Source organism: Schistosoma haematobium, chromosome 4 (assembly GCF_000699445.3).
Source record: "Schistosoma haematobium chromosome 4, whole genome shotgun sequence".
Lineage (NCBI taxonomy): Eukaryota > Metazoa > Platyhelminthes > Trematoda > Strigeidida > Schistosomatidae > Schistosoma > Schistosoma haematobium.
In genome coordinates this window covers 10939009-10966937 of record NC_067199.1, presented here as the reverse complement: position 1 = coordinate 10966937, position 27929 = coordinate 10939009, and the positions used below count along the sequence as shown (strand labels likewise).

Sequence of the window (27929 nt, the reverse complement as noted above, 5' to 3'; positions counted from 1 at the left end):
ATCTGTAACTTTACGAAAGTGAACTAAATAACTATTTTTTTTAATTTTTAAGTAGTAATATATACGTAGTATGTTAAACTAATCCACAATATTTCTAATGTAAGCCGTATAAAACACTTTTGTTCATTTTTTTATTCCTTAGGTAAATGCTGCTTATTAGAGAGTAATTTTAACTTAGTTTACAACCGTGCTGAATGGTTATACGTGTCAAATACTAAACAGTAAATAAAACAATGCCAACCTAACCTCTTTTTTTTTCAGATAATGTTCGTAATCAAACATAACTTCAAAATATAATACACACCCTTATGTTAATAAAGATGCCCCCAAATGCCCTGGTACAGCCGAGAGTGGGAAGAGTCCGCTCTCCCTCTCGAAATGCTCCAACACGGCCACGCGTATATAGCCTCTGCCAGGGAAGTCCTACTCATTGCCTTCTCGTGGCGGGGGTGTTGTTTACGAAATTGAGAGGATGAAAAGCGAATGTCCGGCGCTTTAACCGGGTTGGTGGATACGGAGGGTTCACCTAGGGGAGTTGGAAAACCCTGATTTCAAACCAATGGTGCACATAGGCTCCAGTATCCTGAGGGAACAAAAGGTGTATGAACCTATCGTTGGTCACAGGCTACCATGGGAATGCATCTTCTGACGTTGCTCCACTGCCTTGTGGATTAGACCTTCAGGTCGAAGGCTCGGGGAGTGGCCCCCTAAGAAAACCACCTACTTCGGTTTGGGCACCCGTGCAGTATCACAGCCCTCACACAAATCAAATGATATTTGTGTGGTGCATATGTATTTGGTGCCTCATTGTACCAATATCTGTGTTAAAATAAATAAATAAATAGTAAAGATAAACAGTTGTTAGTTCCTACTGTATTGAAAACATTCTTTGAATACAACTTGTTATCGAGATAGTTTACCATTTAAAGTGTAGCGCAGAAACACATTCTGATACTTTAAAATTTGTACAGAAAATTTCCCTACTGTATTCAAACAATTTAGTATTGAATAGAACAACTCAATAAGATAAAGATAAGCAGTACTAATGATAATGATATATAGAATGACATTGAACGATTTGAATTTGCTTCTTTTTTTTCTTTCATGTAAAAACAAACAACCTATAACATCTTGAAAGGTAACGAATATTAAAACCAGTTTTGTTTTTGGTTTAGTTGATAAAAAAAAAAGAACAAACATAAAATCTGTACTGTTTTTCTCATGGATAAATAAATAAATCACTAAACATTTTAAAAAATGGAGGATTCTATGAAAGAAATAAAGAGAATCTGAAACGTTTCAATAAAACAAATTATCAGAATTTTCACATGAATTAAAATTATATACACAGAAGACAATTTGTAGACACAATTTATAAATTCAAATATAAAGATTAAACACAATGAATCATTTGAATTAGGATGAGTGTAGGAAGAATAAAACCAGAGCTCAATAGTACTTGTTGTTTGATTGTTTATCACCAGGATATATAGAAAGTTGAGTATAAAAATAAAAGTGAAATATTATTATTAATTTCTTCTTTTGTATCAGTCACAGAACAACAACTGCTACTGTTTCTACTACTATTAATAGTGGTTAGATTAGTAGTAATAGGCTTGAATATTGTCTCTACTCATGGTGGATTGACACTATTTTGTTCAAATGGTTGTTTCATGTTCTTGTTGTTTTTGTTGTCGTAGTCCAGATGTTTTATTGTCACTATCATTATTTTTCTCGTCATCATCATCCACGTCTTCCTCATCACTATTTCCTAAATCTTCTTCTGATGTTAAGTGATAATATTCTCGTGTAGATGAAGAATGTAATCGATCACTTGGATTATATTCAGATGAAGTTTCCATAATTTCGCTACTAGTTATTGAATCAATCAAGCCTTTGTGTTGAAGAGATGAAAAATAAATGAAAGAATTAAATTATTATTTCTTTTTTGAAAAAAAAACACACTGATTGTAATTAAATTCACTTGGTTTTCTTTGCTTGAATCTTTCCATTGATGTTTAAAACTGCAATTGATCAGTCTCTCATTGGCATGTATGCGTTCTGTGCAGATTACCTCGATATTGCCTTAAGTCATAAGCATTATAACCAAAGATGGTTGGTGGCTAGCAGTGGAACTCATGATGCGCATTTCATTCTATTTAGGACTCGTCAGATGAATTTACTGGCATCCCAGATTTGATGTTCACTCCAGGACTCGTACCCAGTAACATTCACTCCAAACGCCATCGCTTTATCCACTTAGCTACTAAGTCCTGATAGCCACTTGCTTGTGCAATGGGATAAAGTTTAAATTCGTTTGGTACTGTTTGCTCGAATGTTCCCATTGATGCTTAGGAGTGCAATTGGTCAGTCTCTTGGAGTGAGCATCAACTCTGGGATGACAGTACATCCAGCTGACGAGTCCTAAATAGGATGAAATGCGCGTCCTGAGTTTCACTGCTAACCACCATCCATATTTGCTTATATTTATTATAATTTCTGGAATAATAAAAAGCTTTAGAAAGTCTTATTAAAAAATAGTTCTATGCACTATGAAGTTAAGTTGCATACATTCAGTGTGAAAGTTAGGCGAAACGGCGTTTGAACTTTCATTGTTGATCTGTAGTAATCAATGTACTGTCACGTATAAATACGTTAACTCAACTTGCCACACCAGACTAATATGGGGAGATGAAATTAACGAGATGAATAGCAAAAAAGTATAAATATTGATAGTAACAATGATGCTGAGAAAGATTCAACGCTGGAAAACATGATTTTAGAGGATGAAATTAAAAAGTACAAATTAAGGGATAGTAAAACTCAGGATCTAAGGGAACGTTAAGGAGCGAATCTAATTGTCTCATCGTGACTGATACTAAGCCATATCATACGTCTCTAATGGACTAACTGAGTTTATCGCATGGAACACAACCAAATAGACTAATACGCTTCAAGGGATGATTCCCACTTCTTGGTATGGTCGCCTCCGTAGCCTTATTCCAAATTAAGTTCGAAACTACGACCAAACAGTTTGTGTTTAAATCACCGAACCATCATTCCACTGAGTCACAATTTAGTCCTGAATTAAAGAGATACTACACGAGTCCCTACATCGAAACGGTGGGAGCGTGATGTGAATTTGTAGCTAAATCATTGAAGATTCGTTTGGTTTTATTACTTAACCACTGATGACAATTCTGAAAAGAAAATGTAACTCTAGATTGTTACAAAATACGTGTTTGCATAAGAAAAAATAAAATCGATATCCCTATAAAACAATGGAAACCTCTCAACAAGAGATATTTGGTTAATCTAGATTATGACGGAAAAGAAAACGGTCATGATGATAGTGGAATTAGCTGTGCAAAATAATGGTGGAAATCGAGAATTACAAGAGAAAAAGGAAATTAATACATCTCTACAAACATTATTCACTGAGAAATCATAAGTTTGATTCCTGGCGAGATGTAACTTTATGCAATGTTGAGTATTATCAAATCAGAAAAAAAATTGTACAATACTTAATGGCTTTCAATAGTTGACATTCGAAAACGAAATTTAATGTTGCATATTGTTTTGTCGTCAGTCTATGCAATTCAAAAGATCATATGAGTAGTTATATAAATGACTCGATAACTCAGAGTTGATCTGATCTAGATTACATAATTGTGAATTCTCATCAACCAAGTATTTCGAAAAATTTAAAGATAATGTGGCCACAAGAATTCAAATCTACTTCACTTTCGTTACAGACTTTTTAGATAAGTGAGCAACCTAAGTTCTACAGATCACCAAAACTTAGATCTTTAGATTTCATGTCACTCTACCTAGGGGAGTTGTAAAATTTTGATTCCAAACTAATGGTGCATATGGGCTCCAGGATCCTGAGGGAACAAAAGGTGTATGAACCTATCGTTGGTCACAGGCTACCATGGGACTGCATCTTCTGACGTTGCTCCACTGCCTTGTGGATTAGACCTTCAGGTCAAAGACTCCGGGTGTGAATCCCTAACAAAAACACCTACTTCGGTTTGAGTGTCCGGGCAGTATCACAGTCCTCAAACAAATCAATAATAACTGCTACTGGCCTCATTGTTATTGTGTGACACATATGTGTTTGATGCCCCTTTGCACTAATGTTTATATGTTCAAATAAAAATAAATGAAAGAGTGGAAAAGATAACCAATGTCCTATGATTTTTGATGGTTCACCAGCAAAATTATATCAATTATGGAGGTGTAATATGAGAATAGTGTTCATTTAAAATATGTGTGTATTTGCACAAGACACATTTCACAAATAATTCGATCATACCAACACCAGTTAAGCATTCTCACTAAAAAATACTAATGATAGTCAATTATAAAAAAAAGTGATAAGATTGAACGTGAGAGAAATGATATCAATACAGAAAGAATAAGTTGTCACACCACTTTAGGTATGAGAATAGATTAACCGTTATCAGATTAGGTGGTTTAAGATTAGAACAAATTGTTTCTCAACAGATAAATTTCCTAAAGGGCAGGAACTTACACAAAACCTAAGTATATATGCCACATAGTAATTTCTGTTGTTTTAATGATATTTTTTGTTATCGAGGATCATGACTTTCTACCCTGCATTCACCATATGACGAAGTTAACTCATCTTGATGCCATTTAAACACCGATTCCACCAGCCCTGACTGCATCATCCTATTACTCCACTCTATGTATGTGTGTCTATACCCATGTGAATTGGTAGATGACGTAATCATTCATGTGATATTGAGGCCCATATTGAAACATGGGCTTATTCCTTCCAATGAAATTTAATTAGGTAGCACAATATATCCTTTTGTCCGTTTTGCATGCAATTAAAGACTACGCTGTATGATTCTTCACTATACGCTAAAGCGATGTTAGAAAGGGTTTAAATGTTAACTAAGTTACATACTAATCTACAAACTTTAATGGATATCCGTTTAATATCAATATTCCAATCGTGCATACATTTGATAAAGGAATGCATCAAAATATCATGTGAAATTGAAGTGCAAATTATAAGTAGTAGCAAAATATTTTAGGTACACACACACAAGTACAATGTTTATGATCATATGACTTGATTAGTAAAAATGAAAATACTGCTAATATTCGGAAATAGTAAACATTTACAGTACTACTGATTATATAAGTGAAATTTACAACATTGACATACAGTACAAGATTTTTTTTTCTTCACAGACAAATATGTTCACCGTACAGTGACATATAAAAGTTATGGTATTGAAAGTTCACTGTGAAGTGTTGGCGATATACATAGTACTGAATTAAAAATGACATAGATATATACAGACCTTAGTTGTTTTCAATGATTATTCTCAAACGATTATATCAACTTAGAATAAATGGAAATCAAACATAATGGTAAATAGTACCAGTTACAACGAAATATTTCGTTTATATATGAATATCAATGTAACAAACTAAATACTTTGAATTGGAAAACACCACATATAGTTGATTTAATGAGGAGAATAGTGTGAAAGTACGACTGATAGGACTATCACACGAATAGTTACTGTTTATAATTTTATTGTATAGTTAATAGACACCTGAATTGTTTATTATTACATTATCCTGTTTTTAAACTTTTATTTAACTCACATATCATTGTCATGTCTTATTATTCCTGATTTATTACTAGTTAATTATTCCCCCATTATCACTGGTTTTGTATCACTTACAACCAGGTTACTTACACATTGTGATTCGTTAATTGCATTGATGTGTGGTCTGACACTTTAGGTACATAAGTGCACGAGTTTTTAGTCATGATTGATCTGAGTACACCACAGAACTGCTCTGCTTTCTGTCTTCGTTTTATGACTGAATACTGGATTAGAAGTTTGAGGACCGATAACTGTTAAGGTCTTGGTTATTGTTCACTGGTCGGTGTGTATACTGGTTTTGAGGAGATCACTGGCCTTACTGCCAATAAAGGTGCACTAATCGGTAATCATACATGAGATAGAGGCTATATAACTTCATTCCTATCATTATGATTCAATCATACAGCAGTCAATAAAACACAGGCAATCTGGTTGTTTTTCCGATATAGCAGTAATATCACAGTTTAATATAGTTTTTGAACATATTTATGATTTGTGTCTTTGTAGAATGAAATATAAGTTGACTGAAATTACTAACCAACATACTTTATTTCACTGAATTTACAGTTAAGTGATTATGAGATAAGTTGCTGGATCGAGTTAATCATTAAATCTTGATTTTAGTAACACAATAATCACAAGTTACTCTGAAAATACGAACTAATTTAAGCCCAACCACCGTTTAAAACCTAGAACTACTGAACGGCCGTTTCATACTAGTATGGGACTCCTCAAAAGTACCCATACACGACCCTAAAACGGGGAATAGAAACCTGAGAACTCGCTCACGAAGTCTTAACCTCTATACCACTGACGCGGGGTCCATTGGTGCACAAAGTTTAGCTTCAATCAATTCCCGATATTGTGCGACCATTTTCCATTCACTTCGGTATGTGTCTTCCCCATACCCAACACGGCTGAATCTTAATGGTCACGACTTCTCATGAGAACGCGAGAAATTTCATTTTGAAGCTGGTCACTAGTGATAACACGATGCACACTGATGAGTACTATACCATCCAGTGCTTCCACGTTTTCAATGGTTATCTAACTTAGATCGGTTCGTGATTTCAGTGAAGTCCAACAGTCTCTGCTACCCATACTAGCAATCATAAGTTAGCAAGAGAAAGTTTAATAGGTCATAGAACATTACACTTGTCACGAAAGACTAAAATATTTATGAAAGCAATAGGGATTTAACTAGCAACTTTTAGGTCAGTCAGTCATATATTAAGGATGAATTTTAGGGAACTACGATTGACTTGAAAAGTCAGTTATAATCAACTTAGAGCCAGAGACAAAAATGCATCGATCCACGTTGCAATAGTGAGATGAATATCAGAGCAATAGAAGCAGCTATAGTATAGTAAAGGAGACAAGGTTTAGACGACCTGACTCGAGAACAATGAATGAATTCGAGGAATAAAATGCATAAGATAATTCTAAAATTCAGGATTTAGGGGGAAATAGTGATTGCATCTGAGCTACGTCATTCAATATCAACCATTTTTTACGGCAATGAGGCGGATAGTGACCAAGAATTCTACACTTGCCAACAAGTGTTAATCCAATTGTCAATGAATTCATGGACCGATACCACATCTTACATTGGTTATACTTGGAATTTTTTCAACAAATCCCTACACTGGTAAACGTTGCTCGTTTTTATAAGCAGTGGTCAGGCATATGTAATACATGTTATAATCACCTAATTAAACAAGCATTCACAAGATTTGAGTAAAAGGAACAGCTGGAAATAAAATAACTTAATAAAATAGGCGCTTGTTTATTTTGAGCTCAAGTTCTATTCTATGGGTAGTTCCCATACAGATATCTCCTACCCAGATGATACAAAAAGCTACCCAGCATAGGATCAAACCAATGCATGATACCACATCTTGAAGTCAATGACTGCTGAGTTAGACCGTGTTTGAAAACCCAAACTTCCTGGTTGAAATCAGTTTCCACACCCACGTAAATGTGTTGCTCGGAGTCGAGTACAAAAAACTTTATTTCGTACATAAGTTACATCATTACTTCAATCCATTTTCTTCACAACCTGTCAGTATTTTCTTGTTCTGCTAGTGTGACGTGAAGCAAATTGTGTCAATACATATTTGTGTCAGGTCCTGAGCTGTTAATGACCAAGTAATTAATTGGTATAGGGATAAAATTCAATCTTCTGTATGGAACAATTAGATACGAACAGAAATGTAACTTATTCGTCCTTGGAAAAAAAATTACTACCTTAGTCCACGACTTTCTTCAAGAGTATTGCTGAATTGTCGTCCTTTTCTATGAATAAACTTAAAAACTGCAACATATGAATTCCAAACACAACAATCGAAACCCTTTCCAAATTAAAAAAAAATACAAACAAAGTAAAACATACCTGCCTCAAATAGAACAAGATTTGAACATTGATTTTTGCACCCAAGTAGATGATCATCAATAACAATATCATCTTTACTATCAACAGTGTTCAATGATTTTATCGTTGTATCCGTTGTTGGTGTTGTTGTGATTGTATTAACTGTATCATTTTTCATGGTTGTTTGTGGATTCATAAGGCTATCGACATGTCGAATAATGCCTTCCACCTCATTTGTAGATATCTTAGGGACACTAAACAGAGTAATAACAACAACAAAAAATAGTACGAAATGAAATTTCGGGTAAAGTGAAAAAGACTGAACAACGCCTCAAAATTATCGACATTATTTCGATAATAATTTCAATAGTTGAGATCATGAGTCAATTGAAGCTAGACCACCATGGAAAACCTGAGAGCACTGGACGGTCGTTTCATCCTACTGATAGGTCGTTGGTTAGAATCCCGCAAGTGAGATCATGGATCCGCACTGATGAGGAGTCCCACAATAGGACGAAATGGCCGTCCAGTGCTTCAAGGTTTACCATGGTGATCTAGCTTCAATTGACTCATGATTCCAACTATTGAAAGTACTAAAACCTCCACAAAAACCCCTTTAGATAATAATAATAATAATAATAATAAACTGGGGTTTTTTAATCAATAAATAAATTTAATAAAAATTAGCTGAATGATTGACAATAAAACATAAAACCGTGTCATTTGAATACATAACAAATTACCAGTTATTAAAAGTAATTTTCAGTAAAAACTAATTTGTGCAGCAGTGTGAATGTTGCAAATTATTAAAGTGTTAAATGTAAAGTAACTTTAAAATTGATGTAACCAATTAGTAGATTACTTGTTATTGAAGTGAAAAAAAAACCCATTTTAACTGATAAAAAAAGGAATCTTAAAATTTTTCAATTAATTGACATATTGAGTATTAATTTATTCGTTAAAATCAAGTGAAACAATAAGTGAACAATATTGTTTTCGATTAGGTCCTCATCAAGCTTTACTCTAATATTACTTACTTACTTACTTACACCTGTTACTCCTAATGGAGCATAGGCCGCCGACCAGCATTCTCCAACCCACTCTATCCTGGGCCTTCTTTTCTGATTTCATCCAATTCTTGTTCATTTCTCTCATGTCTATTTCCATTTCTCGGCGTAATGTGTTCTTTGGTCTTCCTCTCCTCCTTTGGCCTCCAGGATTCCATGTGAGGGCTTGTCTTGTGACGCAGTTGGGTGTTTTCCTCAATGTGTGTCCTGTCCACTTCCAGCGCTTTTTCCTGATTTCTTCCTCCGCTGGGATCTGGTTTGTTCTCTCCCACAGTAGGTTGTTGCTAATAGTGTCCGGCCAACGGATCCGAAGTATTTTGCGTAGATAACTGTTAATAAACACCTGTATTTTCTGGATGATGGCTTTCGTAGTTCTCCAGGTTTCTGCCCCATACAGTAGAACTGTCTTGACATTTGTATTGAAAATCCTGACCTTGGTGTTGGTTGACAGTTGCTTTGAGGTCCAGATGTTCCTCAGTTGTAAATATGCTGCTCTTGCTTTGCCGATCCGCGCCTTCATATCTGCATCGGATCCACCATGTTCATCAATGATGCTGCCCAAATACGTAAAGGTTTTTACATCTTCCAAATCGTCTCCGTCAATTTTGATTGGATTGGTGCATGCTGTGTTGTATCGGAGAATCTTGCTTTTCCCTTTGTGTATATTGAGACCTACTGCTGCTGAGGCTGCTGCCACACTGTTCGTCTTCTCCCGCATCTGTTGTTGCGCTTGGGATTGAAGGGCCAGATTATCTGCGAAGTCTAGATCGTCCAACTGCATCCTAGATGTCCATCGTATCCCGTGTTTTCCTCCAGATGTTGACGTCTTCATGATCCAGTCGGTCACCAGGAGAAAGAGGAAGGGTGAGAGTAAGAAACCTTACCTGACACCGGTCTTTATTTCGAACGACTTTGTCAACTGTCGTCCATGCACGATTTTGCAGTGTAATCCATCATATGAATTCCTTATGATATTGACTATCTTCTGAGGCACGCCGTAGTGTAGAAGAAGCTTTCATAGTGTTGTCCTATTCACGCTATCAAATGCTTTCTCGTAGTCAATGAAGTTGATGTAGAGTAATGAATTCCATTCAATTGATTGTTCCACAATGATCCGTAGAGTTGCGATTTGGTCTGTACACAGTCTATCCTTACGGAATCCTGCCTGTTGGTTACGAAGTTGGGCGTCTACGCAGTCCTTCATCCTGTTTAACAATACCCTGTTGAAGACTTTTCCCGGTATTGAGAGAAAAGTGATGCCTTTGTAATTCTCACACTAGCTGAGATCGCCTTTCTTTGGTATTTTGATCAGGAGTCGTTCTTTCCAGTCTTTTGGTACTTGTTCCTCATCCCAAATCTTATTGAAGAGAATGTGGAGTATCCTCGCATTTACTGCTATATTTGCATGCAGTGCTTCTGCTGGGATGTTGTCTGGTCCTGCTGCTTTGCCACTCTTGATTTGCCTGATGACCATGCTGATTTCTTCAATTGTTATTGGGCCAACATCGATTGGGAGGTCCGTGAGTGCTGCTTCGATGTTGTGTGGGTTCAGTGGGGCTGGTCGGTTCAAGAGTTCTTTGAAGTGTTCTACCCACTTGTTTCGTTGTTCTTCAATGTTGGTGATTACCTTGCCTTCCTTGCTTTCCACTGGTCATTCAGGTTTGCGGTGATTTCCAGACAGTTTCTTTGTTATGTCATACAGTTGTCTCATGTTTCCTTCTCTTGCAGCCTTTTCCGCCGTCATTGCTAGATCTTCCACATATTTACGTTTGTCGGCTCTGATGCTCCTCTTCACTTGTTTGTTTAATTCTGTATATTCAGCTTGTGCCTTAACTTTCTATGCTCTTGTTCGACTGGTATTGATTGCTGCTTTCTTGTTCCTTCTTTCCTGAGTCTTATCCAGTATATCAACAGTGATCCATTCCTTGTGATGGTGCTTCTTGTGACCCAGGACCTAATGACATGTTGAATTGATTGCCTCTTTGATCCCTTCCCAGTTGCTCTCAACAGTAGTTCCCTCTCCATTAAGTAGATCATGAAAGGCCTGGAACTTATTGCTGAGGACTATCTTGAATTTATTGAATTTGTCAGTATCCCGAAGAATGGACGTATTGAACTTTTGTGATATTGTCCGCCCCGTTGTCCAGTGCTTCTTGAGTTTCAATTTCATCTTGGCGACCAGCAAGTGATGATCTGATGCTATATCAGCTCCTCTCTTGGTTCTCACGTCCTCGATCGTCCTCCTGAACTTTTTGTTGCTGCAGATATGGTCTATTTGGTTTTGCGTGGTGTGATCCGGTGAAGTCCATGTGGTTTTGTGAATGTATTGAAATCCCCCATCAGAATGGTCAGGTCCTTTGTTGGGCACTTCTTGATGATTGACTGCAGCCTATCGGAGAATTGATCTTTAGCGTCTTCATTGTAATCGTTGGTAGGCGCATAGCATTGGATGATGTTCATTGTAATCCCCTCTTTCTTTATTTACTCTAATATACAATAATATTTGTATGTATATACGAACTAAATTTCAAAAACTCAACGACGTTAGACATAAATATGAAAGCAGAAAAATTGTTGACTAATTAAAGTAAAGGAATACTTATTCTAACTATACACGATTAACTTAAACCCACTGGATTGAACACATCACAACTCTATGGTTTACCCAAAGTTTACAAGACAGGACTTCTTCTTTGTCCAGTTTTAGATATGTATAATTCGCCTTACTATAAAACTGCAAAGTGGCTAATTCGAATCCTAGTCGTCAAAAGAAGTGTGAAAGACCTTTTCGATTTCATTTCTAAAGCTGAATATACGAACTTAAATGGGAAACGGATGATATCTTTAGATATTGCTTCCCTGTTCACCAATGTACCATTAACTGAGATTATTGACTTTGTGTCTCAACAACTACTTGAAAAACGGATCAATATTGAAATCCCCGAGGTTAGTCTCAAAGAATTACTTGTGAAATGTACAATGAATGCATATTTTGTCTTTAATAACACATATTATAGACAAATTGATGATATAGAGATGGGTTCACCTCCAGGTCTTATCCTTGCTGATTTCTTTCTCGCGAAACTAGAAAACGGATCTCTCAAAAAGGTTATCGATAATCTTGACTTCTATTGTCGTTATGCTGATGATACTTTCATTATAGTCTATCAGAAAATTGGAAAAGAAAAACTCTCAGTACTATTTAACAACAAACATCCAGCAATTAAATTTACGTGTGAAGAGGAACTAGATAATAAACTACATTTCCTTGACGTTTTGTTAAACAGAAAAGAAAACGGTTCTGTCATTAGAAGTGTGCATAGGAAAAGTTCTTCATCAAGCCAGTACGCACATTACTTAAGCTTTGTACCTATTCATCATAAGAGGATCCTTGTCAAATGTCTTGCAAATAGAGCTAGAAAGATATGCTCGGTCGATACTGTTAACAAGAAATTAGAGCTCATACATAATATGTTGACTGAAATGGGTTATCCACAAAGTTTCCTGAAGACACACTTGTGCGTAACAAACAAGAAAATAGCTACATCAACGGCTAGCAAGAAACCTCCCTTCCTGAAGCTGCAATTCAATGGAGATGTAGCTGGTGATGTACTATGTGATATAGACTGACTAGAGCAGTGAAGAGAACGTTTAATGCATCCAACCTCTGTCTATTGTACACGACCCGATCTATGGTGATTCCTCAACTAAAGGATAAGTTACCTCGTTATGCCACTTCTATGTGTATCTACGATCTCGGCTGCTCCTCTTGAGAAAGCTATATTGGGCGCGCACTACCAGACAAATGAGCCAAAGATTTAGTGAACACCTCCCTTCGCGGTTAGGAACAGGTATTGACAAGGCAATACGCAGCTCGGTTCTATCACATTTGATCGATAGTGGTTATGTAGTAGACAGTAATAAGTCATTTAAAGTTATTTATCGTATTCCCACTAGTTTTCCTTATTGAGTTCGACAACGTCTCCTGCACATAGCAGAAGCTATAGGAATTCGAGCCAACAATCCAAGTCTTTGTGTTCATAAAGAATCTGTAACACCCTTATCTCTCCCTTGGCCTTAACAAATGATTTTATTTATTATTATTTTCCATACTCTTTCTTCGTTTATTTTTCTTCACCCCCTCCTACCATTTTCTTTTTTTCTCAAACATACAGTTTCACGGTCCAATTAACTGAACACTTCTTATTACGTAATCTTATAATCTTTATGAATGTTATTTCGGTGTCTATGTTTTTCTAATCATTAACCTACTTCCTATTATTGTAACATTGATTTAAGCTTTTATTATTCTTATCACACTACCAATTTGTACTTTTCACTTATTATGTTTATGTAATCTATTCCACCGTTATCATTGACTCATAGACTTCCTTGATTGGTTTAATAACTTCGCATATGCATATAAATGTTCTTGTATATTAGAGTAAAGCCTGATGAGGATCTAATCGAAAACAATATTGTTCTAAATCACAATATGGGAATTTTTCAGAAATTAATAAATAATGGTAATAGTATGGTTTGTGCTACTTATGTTGACAGACATAACTAGTATATAACAACAGTCAAAAGTTGAATGTCTGGCAGCAGAAGGCTAAGAAGATAGAATTGTGAGTTGGAAGAATCATACAGAATGTAAGGCACAACTGGTGAGAAATTTGCAATTGAAGTATTATAAGTATGGTTTTCACAATCTGCCAAAGAACTCTGTAAACATGTGTTATGATGTGCAGAAAAATATACCAATAATTGTCATGTTAAGTCTAATGGTGTCCTTGGGCTTTAAATGGACATTTCCTATTAGTCGATATTTATTTCACTTGCTAAATATTGTACAAATGTTGTTTTCTATTTTATGGTACGATGTGGTTTGTTTGATTGGTATATAAAAAGAGTATGTTTGAAATATAACGATTCATAACTCAGAGGCTGAGACTTGTGTTCTGGACTCAACTGGCTGGGTTAGACAAGGAAGCAGGACCAATCAGAACTCTAGATTGCTCATACGGTTTTACGTGTCATTGATCAGATCGACAATACGTTGCTATCAAAATCTGCAGTCCTTCACGTTACAACAATATGGTTATCCCTAACCAAGTCTCCATCACTACAATAGTAGTAATAACAACGACTAAAAGTATTATTCAATATTGATTATTATATAGCTTTAGTGAAATGGATATCATTGATAATGTTAACTCGATTATCGTCATGCAACTATATTGTACAATGACTGAATAAAGTATAATATCCACTCCGCAACTCGGTAATGCTAATTAATAGAATAGACTCGACCATCGATTTAAATGACGGAGTGGTGAATGTTTCTTGTTGAAAATGTATGACCAACTGCTTTATAACAAGCGCGTCATAATTTCCAGTCGTGTTCATGACTACTAAAAGGTTATACGATAAAAGTTTCACAAAAAGTATACCGGTATAAATTGTCACAATTTACAATGGTACACATGGAGGAAGTCACAATAATAGAACTAATGAAAATAAATAAATGTGAGTGTAAAATTTGATTCATAGTGTTCACACGAGATCATCATCATTTTAATCGACAACCAAGTGTACTGTAGTGGTTACTATACGATCACTAATGTATCTAAATGTCGGAGAATAATGGGCTATATTCTGAGGTATAATATTAATTTCATGGACTGTTGATATAAGGAAAACTTCTTAATGAGTGACATTTGAATATTTGATAAAAACTTTTATGTAACATTAAAACAACTGAAGATTCGATAAAGAAATTTTAGAGCAAGTCAAGATAAATATTTAGACCCAAGTTTATTTATTTGAACCCAGATACCCTTATACGGCCCAGGGTGTAGAGAGTCGACTCTCCCTCTCGAAATGCTCTAGCATATACAGTCACTGTCAGGGAAGTCATACTCACTACCTTCTCGTGGTAGGGGTGTTGTCTAAGAACTGAAAGAACGGAAAGCGAATGTCTTGCACCTTAACCAGTTTGGTGAATGTGCAGGATTCATGTGAGATAGTTGGAAAACCCTGGTTCCAAACCAATAGTGCACATAGGTTCCAGGATCCTCAGGGAGAAAAAGACGTACAGACATATTGTTGGCCACCGGATATTATGGAACTGCATCTCTTAACGTCGCTCCACTGCCATGTGGATTAGACTTCTAGACTAAATGACCGGATGGTAGCCCTCTAAGAAAATCATCTGTGTTCAGTTCGGGTTCACGGGTAGTATTCCAGCCCTCGCACAAATCGAATGACGACGTGTGGCGCATATAGATTTGGTGCCTCCTTGTACCAATGTTTATGTGTTTAAATAAATAAATAAAATAGTAGACAAGTATAACCGACAAAAAAGTCATATGTTATAACACAAATGACAAAGACAATTCAACCAAACAGCGTCCTTCAGAAACCCTCAAGAGAACTCTAGAAAACCACAGATTGTGATACCAGTATTTGACTCGACACAAATATGAATTTGTGTATCGATCTTAGCATGTGTTACAGAAGCTTTTAAAAGCTCAACTTCACGTATAATAATGTGATTAACCTTGTCTTGGAAGTAAATGCTCACGAGTAAGAGACTCATGAAGACTAGAAAGAGGTTAGAAAGTCAGTATTTAAGCGTTTGAATACAAAATATATCGCTTTACAAAAGAATATATTATGAAACAAAAGATTAGTGAAATGATATAACTTACTAACAAGAGAATAAGCTATGACTTCTTGGTTTTACAACAACTGTCATACTCTCGAGAGTTTTTGGTGAACTATTATTAGGAAAAGATACAGTAGAATATGAATTATCCGGCAGGATGAAACGTTCAGATGGTATTTCTTGAACACTAACAAGCATCTGAAGAAAAAAGAACACATATCAGGTTCAACATCAATGACGTTTCATTTAGTAAACCGACTGGAGCCATACTATGAGAGATTGATATTTATATTTTGAGCAAGTATTTTCATGATACATTTAGTCTGTGAGATTTCCATATTATTCTAATTACAGGTAGCCATTTGACTTGTTTACAGATGTAACATATTTTACCGTTCATAAATTATCACGAATTAATCACAGACAAATTATTCAGATTTGTACCATAAATATCTCTCGTTATGTACCTACACTGAGGCTTATCACTTATGATTGAATTATAGCCTTATGTTTCTCGTGAATACAATCACGTGAGTTTTCAAGTCACAATAGTACAAAATAGTGCAAAGTCCTGAATATTCTGATTATTTGTTAAAGAAACAAGTGAGAATTTTGTCCGTGCAGATGAATCATTCAGTGTAAATATATTAATCACGTTATCGGACTCACAGCCATGGACCATAAACATACAGAAAATTTGTGATAAATAAGAAAGAAAAAACAAGCACAGACGCAGAGCGGCGCTCTATTTAGTGGTAGAATTATATGCTTCCAGCCATAACTGTTGGGGATGTTAGATCCCCAGAAATCATTTGGTAAACGTCTTGTTTCATGCAATATTTGTTCTGGCTTTATTTAAACATCTTATTTTCGTAATTTTGTTTTGGAAATTAGAATTTCTCGTTTTCGCAACAAAAGGGCCTACTTTTACCTTCAGTTTGTATTTCTCACTTGGGAGGACCTTAAATGTCATTGGTTCGTTTCCTCTTTTAGTACGCTATTATGTGACGTTTTCCAATAACATTTTTGTACTGTATATACATACGTATGAGTTGTGTGCTTGTTCGTTCGTGCTTCCGACTGCTTGCCGAATATACTTTTCCCTTGGTTGAGTCATGTCTTCTCCGTCTAGTTATCAGGATAGAGTCCCAATTATCGTATGATCCTGTAAGAAGGCCCCTGTAGGAATACACTGATTAGTTCATTTTTGATCAACTACATGTTAGTGGACGAATAGAAGAAATGCTAGATTCTGTAATAACTCTGTTTACACAACATTATCTTTGCTTTTTAGATTATTGAAAAATATATATTGTTCACTTTTAACTCCTGTTCTGATTTGACAAGTATCAAGTGAACCAAAGAGTTTAATTGATATTAAACAAAGGAATAATATAACTGATTGACGGGAGTTTGTATCATTCATAGTTTTCAGTTAGTTGCCTTTAATCGTCTTAACATTAATAGTTAGCCAATCTGTATGTTAGGCATAAACAGTATAGGCCTACCTGAGGAAAAAGGTTCATTAGCTTACATTCTCATAGGACATTACTAGTATAATAAAATGAATCCCAAACGATATGAATTAATAGTGTTATTAAAGATACTAAAAAAATGACTAAATATAGAGTATATGGTTCAAAAAAGAGTGGATCAACTAAGTAAATTGATACAAATGAAAATAAGGTCAATACAAACCATGTATAAAAAATAAACTTTATACAACTATGTATGTGTAATTATTGTGATTGCAATAGTTAGGCCAGGTTTACCCTTTAGGAATATCGAACAACATATTGTATACGGATTCTGAAATCTGACATGATTATGCACTTGTCGTTATGCTCACATAATTCTGCATAAATAAAAAAATCAGTTCTATAAGTAACCCCTAGTACTATACTCAGAAGAATTTTACTCCTCCCTCCTCACCAAGAAAAGATATTTAGTATATACAAGCAACTAGATATTGATTCAGGTAAGACACTACTAATTGTTAGCAATGAATTAATTGAATCATATTCAATGAGGAGTTCAAATTGGTCAATGAAACCAAATGATACGACGACACCAGTAAATATGGAAAAGGCATATCATACTGATGACTTTGAGCGATTTATTAGCCGATTAGAAAGTAGTGTTTAGTTATAAAAAAAACAATTAACAATAAAATGTAGTAAAATGACAGTGGAATAACAGCTTTGAGCGTGGTTACTTAGGAGAAAAGACGAAGATATATATATATATATATATATATATATATATATATATATATATATATATATATATATATATATATATTTCTTCGTCTTTTCTCCTAAGTAACCACGCTCAGACACCGCACATCACAATTAAGCCAAAGTCCTCATGTTTCCAAGTACTATAGTAACCTCATTACACAGTGAATGATATGAGCGTCCTTACAAATAATATATATGTGCAAAACAGCTGAAGAAAACCGAGGCGATCCAGTATGTTGTTACAGGTATAAGTGCAGTTTTTACTTCCCAATTGTTCAGAACATGGAAGAATATCTCTTCATAAGGTAAATGAAAAGTCAGCTGGGTTAGGAGTGATCTTGGTGACCTGAGGACGTGATAGCAGAGCTAAGGCGATAAATGCTCAAGGCCAGCAAAACGCAGTTTTCTCCAAGTGGTTTTTGATGTCCGTTCAGCATTTTTTAGGGCTTACCGCAGGGGCCGAGACTCCATAGGGTAAGTTGCGATGTCTATCTATTCTAACCCTTTTTTCGGTTGTGGGAAGCCAGAATCGCTGCAGGTGCTAATTTTTGAGAGGAAACATTTTACTACCGTTACACCTCAGCACAATCAGTGGGACAAGTTCACACTTGGATCATGAGTTCGCTGCTCTGAATCTTGGTGCCCGTTATCTGATGCGCCTGGGATAGAAGAACAAATATTCCAGCCTATATAACTCAAGTGCTATTCTGACCACCACGTCAAGGTAGCAGTTATAGTCAGGATTGTAAAGTGTTAGCGATAATTTAAATCCAGCATAAAAATGAGACGGACAAAAATTTATAAGTAGTTTGACTTACTTTTGATTTTTGATGAAAAGTTTGACCAGAATTTTTTGATTTTAATGGACTCTTTGATTTATTATATTTTTGCTGAGATGATTCACTTATTGAACTAGGATAACTACTACTATTAGTAGTAGTAGTATTAGTTGGAGAATTAGAACGTGCTCTTATAGGTAAAGGAAGACGTTTCGAATTCGACTTTCTATTTGATACATCCATAGGCAAAACGCATGAATCTTGATCGATTTTTTTCATATGTGAATTAGATTCGGTAAATTTAACTGAACGATATCTTTTCGATTCACTGGGAATATGCTCGACAAGTGATGTTGAGTGATTATTATTGCTATCTATTTCAGGATTTGAAGAATCTTCCAAGCTTAATGCATCAATACCTTGATCTACTGATAAGATTGATGGCATTTGATAGCTGGTACTAGCACTAGCGCAAGTTTCATTATGAATGAGCTTTACTGATGAATTTAGAAATGATGAGATTTTTGAAGGTTTTTCATTGATATCATGTATTTGTTGAAATCGATTTGGAATATTACGAAATGTTGGAGCCGTTAATCTTGACTGATTAACACCTAAACGTTTTAACTCTTGGTCATATTGTTCATGAGTAAGTGTTCTTTGAAAAAAATCGCAATAATAATAATAATAATAATAATAATAACACCATATCACCGGCTAACATGAAAAAATTAATAAAAGTAGTCTCATACATGATCTATTTGATAAGTTCAGAACACGAGCTGAGTATATTTATTTTTCCTATCTACACAATTATATCAAATTATATTTTAAGAACAAGTGGTGCATAAAAGAGTCTTAATGATTCTACAAAGGTGGCCTTGAACTGATGCTTCTGAGTCCCATCAACAATCGAGTTTGAAGAACACGTAGAACAACGACTCAATATCTAATTTCTGTGAAAAGTGAAGACTACCAGAGAATGTTAAGTGGTATTTATCGGGAAAACACAAAGAAAATAGCTTTGTTCTAGTGGTTTAACTTCCACTGCGGACGGTTATGACTTCGAGAAAAGTTCAGAACCACGATGTTGATGGAAAAATAGAATATGTCCAATCTCTTGTGATTTCTGATTCACTATTCGCGTGAATTAAGTTTATATAAACTTTTAGTAAACATTACTCGAATGAAACATTTAGGATTGATAAAACTATGTGTAACGAGGCATTTGAAGAGCTCGAATTTTAAGAAATTCCAGGATTGCTTTAAACAATGAGAATGAAGACAAAACAGCTGAGGTTTTACAAACGGAGGGCACCTTAAGGAAGATAAGATTGATGTTCATTTTGTCTACCTAGAAATTTATAAAATCAAGTTTTTTTATCTCATTTCATGTATTTATCGAATAATCCATATAAACAGTATATCTATCAAATGGTGGCAACTTAAAGATTTTTAACTTAATTCATTTATAGAATAAAATGTGTAATTCAGGATAAAACAAGCTATAATATTTAGACAGATAGAGATATTTGATTGAGATCATGAATAATCAATGTCAGACCAGCATTGAAAACCTGGAAGCACCGGACGGCCGTTTTGTCCTTGTATGGGGCTAATCAGCAGTGAGCATTCACGATCCCGTACGCAGGATTCGAACCCAAGATGTTCGGTAAACGTTAAAAAATTATTCCAAATATTGAAAATTCATTCACACAGTCTGACCTTAGTATAGCAATCTATCTTTATTTGACTATCGAAAAATGGGAATTGTAGTTTTTTTAAAGTAATAACTATCTCTTATAATTATCCATTCGAATTCATTACCTATTTCTATTAAGTTTCCATGTGTTTTTACCCTCACTTATTCTGAATGACAATATTTCCTCTAAGATTCTGTACTAATAATATCAATTTAGATCTTCAAAACGAATTAAATATCAAATACTAAGTTGTACTTGGTTTGACTATAGTTGGTATACTCAGACTCTGTGGTTCCACAGTATATTTGAAAAGTTTATCTGTAGCCATAATAAATTTTACGGAAGTCATCAGTTTAAAATTTGGTCCTGATTAAATTTTGTTATTATTATCATTATCCGTAAATACTAAAAATTATTACTCATGAAGTATCTGTAAGTAAATGAGAATAAGTTATCAATTATTGAATAGTGAAACTCAATAAACTTATCAGCATTCATATATGATCTATACTTTAAAATGATATTTATTGTATGATAGTTAGATTGATGACTATGACTAGCTAACTGACTAACTGAAGAGACTAATATCTGAGTGTGACACTTGAATAGTCGGTGATTCAAGGACTCCTATGAATGAAACAAAACATAGCAAACCTAAAAATCAACTGAAAAATCAAACGTACAACTTAACTTGTAATTCCAAAATGTAACTTTCCAGACTCGCAGTCGTCTCTTTATAACAGTTTAATTGTTCTTTATATTTATTTAACTGGGTAAACTGTTTTTGAATCAATTCTTCATGATAATGCTGAAAAAAAGAAGGTCGTGATTGATGCAACGGGCAGAAGTGAAGTTTGGGGATTTCTATTTTTAATTAGAATAAGTAATTTGTTATCTAATAAGTTATACAGTTTTGGGGTTAGCTTCCTCTACACAGTGATATGAGCTACAGAAATACTGAAAACCATTGAGAGCTGGTTACATGCTTCAGCATAGCTTAAAGGACTCATTGAAAATATGTACCTATGACTCTATACGACATTTAACTCAACACCTTTGAATCACTGAGTCGGATTCCAAATAGTCGATTACATTTTTAACTGCACTATCATTATTAAGTGCCATCATCATAGATATCTACCTCAATACGATAAGAAATAGTAGTTTTATTTATCTCAGACACATTATTTGCCAATCTACTGAACCGTTTAAAATAGTTACTAATTGACAGAATTAAAATTTGCTAACAAAAGACGAGAATTTTTAAGATAACTACAGACCTTATATTTTTAAGCCACAAAATAGGTGGTTACGCAGACGTTAAAGAACTTAAATCTCAATTGATGTGTTAAAATTTCTAACGCAAACGTATTTATAAAAAAAATATGTCCAAAAGGGTAATATTAGTAACCTCATAATCCAGTGAATATGAAGTATATATAACTGTAGATGATCGTGTACTCATCTACTGACCATATGGCTTATGATGATCAAAAGAATTTTCATCACGCACTTACCTATCGAAAATAAGACACTTCATTTTAAATTAGACAATAAATTATACATGTAAAACACAAGTTTTGACTAAGACAAACGTTTTCAGTTTTATAACTTGGGAATGTGAACCATTATTGGGTCCAAAACTCAATGGTTTAAAGGCAAGGGCATGGGTTCATATTACTCAAGAGTCCCATGTCAGAATGAAATCTGTGTTCAGTGACCTCTAGGTAAAGTCAATTAATGATATGATCTACAAAAACCGTCCGTTTCGTAAACCCTAAACTAACCTGAATGTCAAATTATTAATTGCACACATACACAAAGACGGAAAAAGAAATCAAGTCAACTAGAGAACAGTACGAATTTGAAATATATGGCAATATTGTAGAGTATTACAAGCTGGACAAAAGCTTTGAAACAAAAGACTCAGGGTGAACACAAACACTAAAGCCGAATAACTTAATCCAAAAAATCAGATACCAATAACCAGAAGTAGACTGATACAAATATAAACTGTGGACAAGAAATGGAATAATTCTACAATATAAAAGTGTCTTACATGAACCGTATCAAAAGGTGTCTGTTTTCACTCTTACATAGACTGGACACGCATCAAAAATTTTATTTGACATAGTAAGATATGACAATAATACAACTCATTCATTAGGTATGAATTCTCACGCTTGGATCTGAACCAGACGTTGGGCATAAGATTTGTTTAAAGTGAAGTAGGAGATGCATAATTGAAACCTATTGGTTTAAAGCCCGATGCTTTAGGCAGCAAGCTGCTGCTCCACAATTTGCTGTCACCATTTAGTTTATTAGGTCAAAGAAAACAAAATAAAAGTTATGATTTATTACAACACCTACGCCTATTTTTAGTGTGATAAGTAAAATGGACTACATAAATTTAAACAGCGTATACATGAAGGAGGACTATTATTATCTAACATTTAGATTTGATAACCGAAAAATAAGCCATCACTGAGATCACATGTAATCGTAAACAAAGGCCTCAGGTGTACTGTATAAATTGACACATCTCAAATATATAAAAAAAGGAATTATTCGAAAAAAAATGTCATCATTCAACTGTAAGTAATTAACCGTTAGGCATAGATAACATTAGTTTATAGGTACTTAATAGTTGAGATATTCCACGTATTTGGAAACAAACGACTGAGTTGATTACAAATATCAGACGAATCTTTTAGACAATTGGAACGATACGGTATGTGAGAGATCCGGATGTTATTTGTGAAATATGAAGTACAGTTGATAAGTTTATGAACCGTTACCCAGTAAATATAGTTCGAACACGTATTTCGGAGGATTAGTCCCAGATACTCTTTTAGAGCCTAAAGCAATTAAGAAAGTGGTGACCGGGAAAAAAACATAAACTATTTCCTCGAGAGACATAGAGAGTTTAAAACTGCCACGAGTTGAATCTAAGTAGTTATGGGAAGTGTTCAGGTGTTAAGAATTAAAATCAACAATAATTATATAGATATATTCACCTTTAGGTTTTACAAATGATCCTGTCTGGCATAGGAAGAAGTAGGGAATAAAGTGTACATGAGATAGCCAGTAAACTCAGATCAATAAAAGTAGTTTATGGCGAGTTTTAATATAAAACTACTAATGTGCATTTTTAAAGTACATGGCTGAAATTCTAAATATTCACTTAAAACAGATTTCTAACACTTTCACTAAGAAAATGACTTTATCAGAGTGTATTAAACTAATATCACTTAAAAGTACGGGCAAACATAGAATAAGATTATCAAATTTACTTTAATTAAGCTTCTAAAATTAGTAAAACAATTATGCATGGGAAGTTGAAGTTGTTTAACAAAATTATAACCTACAGTTTGAGTAAAAAAACTATTAAAAACAGTGGGTCTTGTTAAGTGTATTAATTGATATTTCCTAGGTTTGAAAATTCGAAAGTGACTTTGCACGCAAACTTTGAACATAAGTCTTATATTTCAACTACTTTTCTCCTTTTGATCATTTTTTATTTATGTAAATAGACTAACATTGGTACAAAGGGGCACCAAAATATATGTGCGCCATAGAAATTAGTTATTATTCAATTAAAGCATGAAGTGAGAAGCCGTCCAGGTGCCCAAACAGAACACAGATGGTCTTTCTAGAGGGCCACTCCCCTAGCTTTCGACCTAGGGGTCCAATCCGCAAGGCAGTGGAGCAACGTTAAGAGATTCAGTCCATGGTAGCCGAGGACTAACAATAGGTTCGTATACCATTTGTTCCATCACGATCCTGAGGTCTATGTGGATCACAGGTTTGGATTCAGTGATTTCCAACTATCCTACGTGAATCCTCGTTAACCACTAACCCGGTTAGAGCGTCGGATATTCTCTTTCCGTCTACTCAATTTCGTAAACAACACCCCCGCCGCGAGAAGGCAATCAGCAGGTTTTCCCTAGCAGTGACAATATACGCCTGGTTTGAGCTGTTGTAGAAGACTTTTAGATTAGGCGAATGATTTCTGTAGAATTTCGTTCTAAGCTGATTGGTTCAATCGTAAATCTGTCAACGACCAAAGCTTCACGATTAGGAAACCACACAGCCCAGAAAGCGAATGTCCATCCAAATTGTAATTTTAGTACTTTTAAATGAAAAACTAAGACAATGAACTGGATGGAATTTAAGTTACTGATCGTACTGATAAGTTTTGACTTATAGTAGTGGTTAATTTGACTATTGAAGATACTTGACAAAACTATGCTCCTAGCTGAAAAATATGCTGTTTACTATCATATTATTTCACGAAAACTAGTCAAAGAATGGTAAAAAGTAGAAGTCTACAACTCACACTTATGCAATAAAAATATGTGGGAGTTGTAAAAAGAAAAGATTAGTTCCGTAGTATTTCTAAGGAACTTGTAACGATTCCCAAAGCTTTTTAAGTATTAAGTGTAACGTTTACCTTGGCTTTGATTTCGCATAAAATCAACCGATTACACTTTTATTCACTTCGAGGTCGATATACCAGTATTCATTAAAGTGAAACTATGTTTTTGAAAATGGAAAAACCGGTCTTACCAGTTGTTCTAAGGAATAAACCTGATTTTGTTTTAATTTCTCAAATCCATGGCGCCACATACATCTCGATTTCCTATCCTCAGTATTCTCGTTTCGACACTCACAAATTGCACTAAGTTTTGTTTCTAAACTGAAAAAGTAATGAATAAATTCTTAATCGTAGAGTAACTTTGGATTATATTTAAGTCATCTAAATTTAAAACATACCTCTGCTTGAACAAAAGAAAAGGTGAGAAATCAATTGGAGGAACACAATAGGAATATTCCACGAGTTCAGTTTTAAAGTCCAAACTAGTTCACTATGATAAGCCAAGTTTGAATTCTTACTTAAACTGTACATTTTCCAATCCTACGAGAGAATCAATTAGATTAAATATTTCTTCCGAACGGAAGATAGCATCCCGGGAATAATATTTCCTAGAAAAGTAATTTCAAGAGGATAAAGATAGTAATACTAAAAGTAATACAACAAAGTGATAAAAATTGTCGTGAATTTTTTCACAGAACTAGTAGTAGCCATAGAAAGCAGAAAATAATTTACACAACGGGGGAAAAGTAGTAATAGAACAACTTAGTTTGCTTGATTGTGTACCAAAGTTATTGTGTTACTGAAGTAAAACCAAATGAACAATGGTTTTAACCTGAAACTTAGTAAATGAGTCAGGTACCCCTAAGCACGACGAAAAGGATACCACACTATGACAAGTAGTACTGTGTAATGCATCGAATTGAATTACAAGTATGTATTAAGTGTCTACAAGTTCAGAATGGACTGCGATAGAAAAAACCTACTATTTACCTTCCCCTATATACTAATTGGCACTATTGTTTCATACATACCATATTTTCTGAAATGCCAGACAATGCCAGAGAGATTCTGGAATAAAGCTAATCCAATCGAGGTTTTTAATAGCTTGCAATCGAACGACGTTATCGACGACCCTACTTCTAAGTTAACCCAGTTTATATACGATAGCCTATTACAAGGCTTTTACCGTTTACTTAGGAGAAAATCATCTGCTACACATTCTGGACTGCGATATGCTACAACTAATTCAATATCTTGCCGTCTACGTTTCAGCTTACATCTCACCAGTTCAAATGTCTTTGAAACGTGCCAGTCTCAGCTAATCTTATGGTCAGGGTACTTTTCGTGTACAGAATAACCCCGCGTCCCCTACGGTTTAATCTACTTGCCCTACTGGTTAGAAAATCAGTCAACTGAATTTCATTACCTAATACTTCTGACATTAACCAAGTTTCCGAGACAGCAATAACATCTGATGTTTCTTTACCCACCATTGACTTGAAGTGACACAATGAAGCCTTCAAGACACTCTCAGGATGAAATTATTCGGCAGAAATTCGGTTTTTCATGCGAGTACATATTTGAATCAGGCGAGGTGAAGCTATGTACTTTATCAGGTTTCTAGATATTCAGATTTACAAAGTAGGTGGAGAGTTTTGAGAATAGCAAAAAGTATTTGCCAATTATCCAACTCGAGATAGCTTTCATTGTGAGCAAAGTTTTAATGCAAAACATACATCCGTTAATTTACATGACACGACTTACGTCAAATTGGGCTTCAGGTGAACTAAATCTAGCATTGCAGAGTGCAGACAACACCTAACAATAGACAGTTTGATCCAAGCCCGAAGCTGGAACGTTGCAAGATTAAAGAAGCTGATACCTTTGAAAAATCACTCTTGAGATGATCAAGAAGTTTCACTGAAGACGTATGTGAAAAACTGGGTAAATTAGATAATTGAAGTATGAGACACCAAGGGTGCTTTGAGACTTTCTTCCCAACCAGAAAATTGTGAGCTGAGCATTACGAAATCCAAAGACCTACGTTTTAAACCATGGTAGAATAAATTTTCTAAAACTGCAAGAAAATTCTGAACGTCCGGGAAACTTTCATCTGGTATTCGATGGACGGAAGACTCGATTTGCGACTTTATTACTAATCTAGGCAAAAAAAATCTACTAAAAAATGTGTAACTCATTACTCAGCCACTTGAAGTAAACTTTTTCTTGTGATTCTGTGTGGACTAGGACGGACTACATCCATAAACACGAACAGGTGATCAGAAGGCTGACCTTGAGTTGAAATTCCCAGTCATTTAAAATCCAATAGATTTCAGATTCACATTCAGATTTGTGTAGTAAGGACAGAAGGCCTACGGCCTATGTTATTCCTTTTCCAGTATGCTTCTGTGAGTGTCCAGTCTTCTTTATCCACCACTGACTTGAGCTCCGCCATTTTATCTAGAAGGCTGCGAGCATTTGTGTAGCATACCTTTAAGTCTGTGGAGAGTTTTCCCTTTCCACCCAGAGTAGCTTGGGGATCATTTTGCTCCGAACTTTTACAATTTGAAAACCCTTAAGAACGAGGTTTCTTTCACCGTTTCGGCGACGCTCATTTATTTCCGCTTCTGCAGCTCGTCTCTTAATACGATCAGCTAGGCTGAGATCCTCACGTACATATATTCCGGATCCAATCAGTTTACGTGAATTACTTATAATCAGGTTCCTTTCTTCCACCGTGTTGAATGTAACCTTTAGGAGGCGGTTTTTCTGATGACTTTCGGAATCCACCTTTTTTCTTATTCTATAAAGCTTACAAATACTAACTCCTGAAACTGTATCTGGGAGTATTTTACTTAATGATGTCTTAATATAATTGAGATCGTGTTCAAATCTTGCCTTTGGTTCTGTATTTGAAGATTCTCTTATCTTATGAAAAATGACTGATCTCTCAGAGAGATCTGTCTTGTCACGCAGTGAGGATTTTTCTTCTGATAACATCCCTTCCAACGCCTTGCTGACCAGCTGCGTTTTGCCCACAGCCTTTTTCTTCCCAATTCTTTTT

The 27929-nt window shown here is 35.0% G+C and overlaps 1 protein-coding gene across 2 annotated transcripts; it reads right to left on the bottom strand.

The window, feature by feature from the left end:
• Positions 1–437: 437 nt before the first annotated feature.
• On the bottom strand, positions 438–27201 carry RUNDC3B (RUN domain-containing protein 3B; the record flags this gene model as incomplete). Of its 2 annotated transcripts, XM_012936971.2 has the most annotated exons (12): positions 438–1894; positions 8050–8282; positions 15809–15963; positions 18824–19442; positions 21171–21295; positions 25057–25186; positions 25264–25347; positions 25384–25473; positions 26630–26715; positions 26748–26881; positions 26910–27025; positions 27067–27128. In XM_012936971.2, 12 exons carry the CDS (start codon positions 27126–27128, stop codon positions 1659–1661), a joined length of 2070 nt encoding a protein of 689 aa, XP_012792425.1. In that variant the 3' UTR covers positions 438–1658. The 2 variants fall into 2 exon arrangements, with proteins under 2 accessions (XP_012792425.1, XP_051066166.1); XM_051215636.1 differs by lacking the exons at positions 438–1894; positions 8050–8282 and having other exon boundaries at positions 8972–15963; positions 26630–27025; positions 27067–27201.
• Positions 27202–27929: the final 728 nt, after the last annotated feature.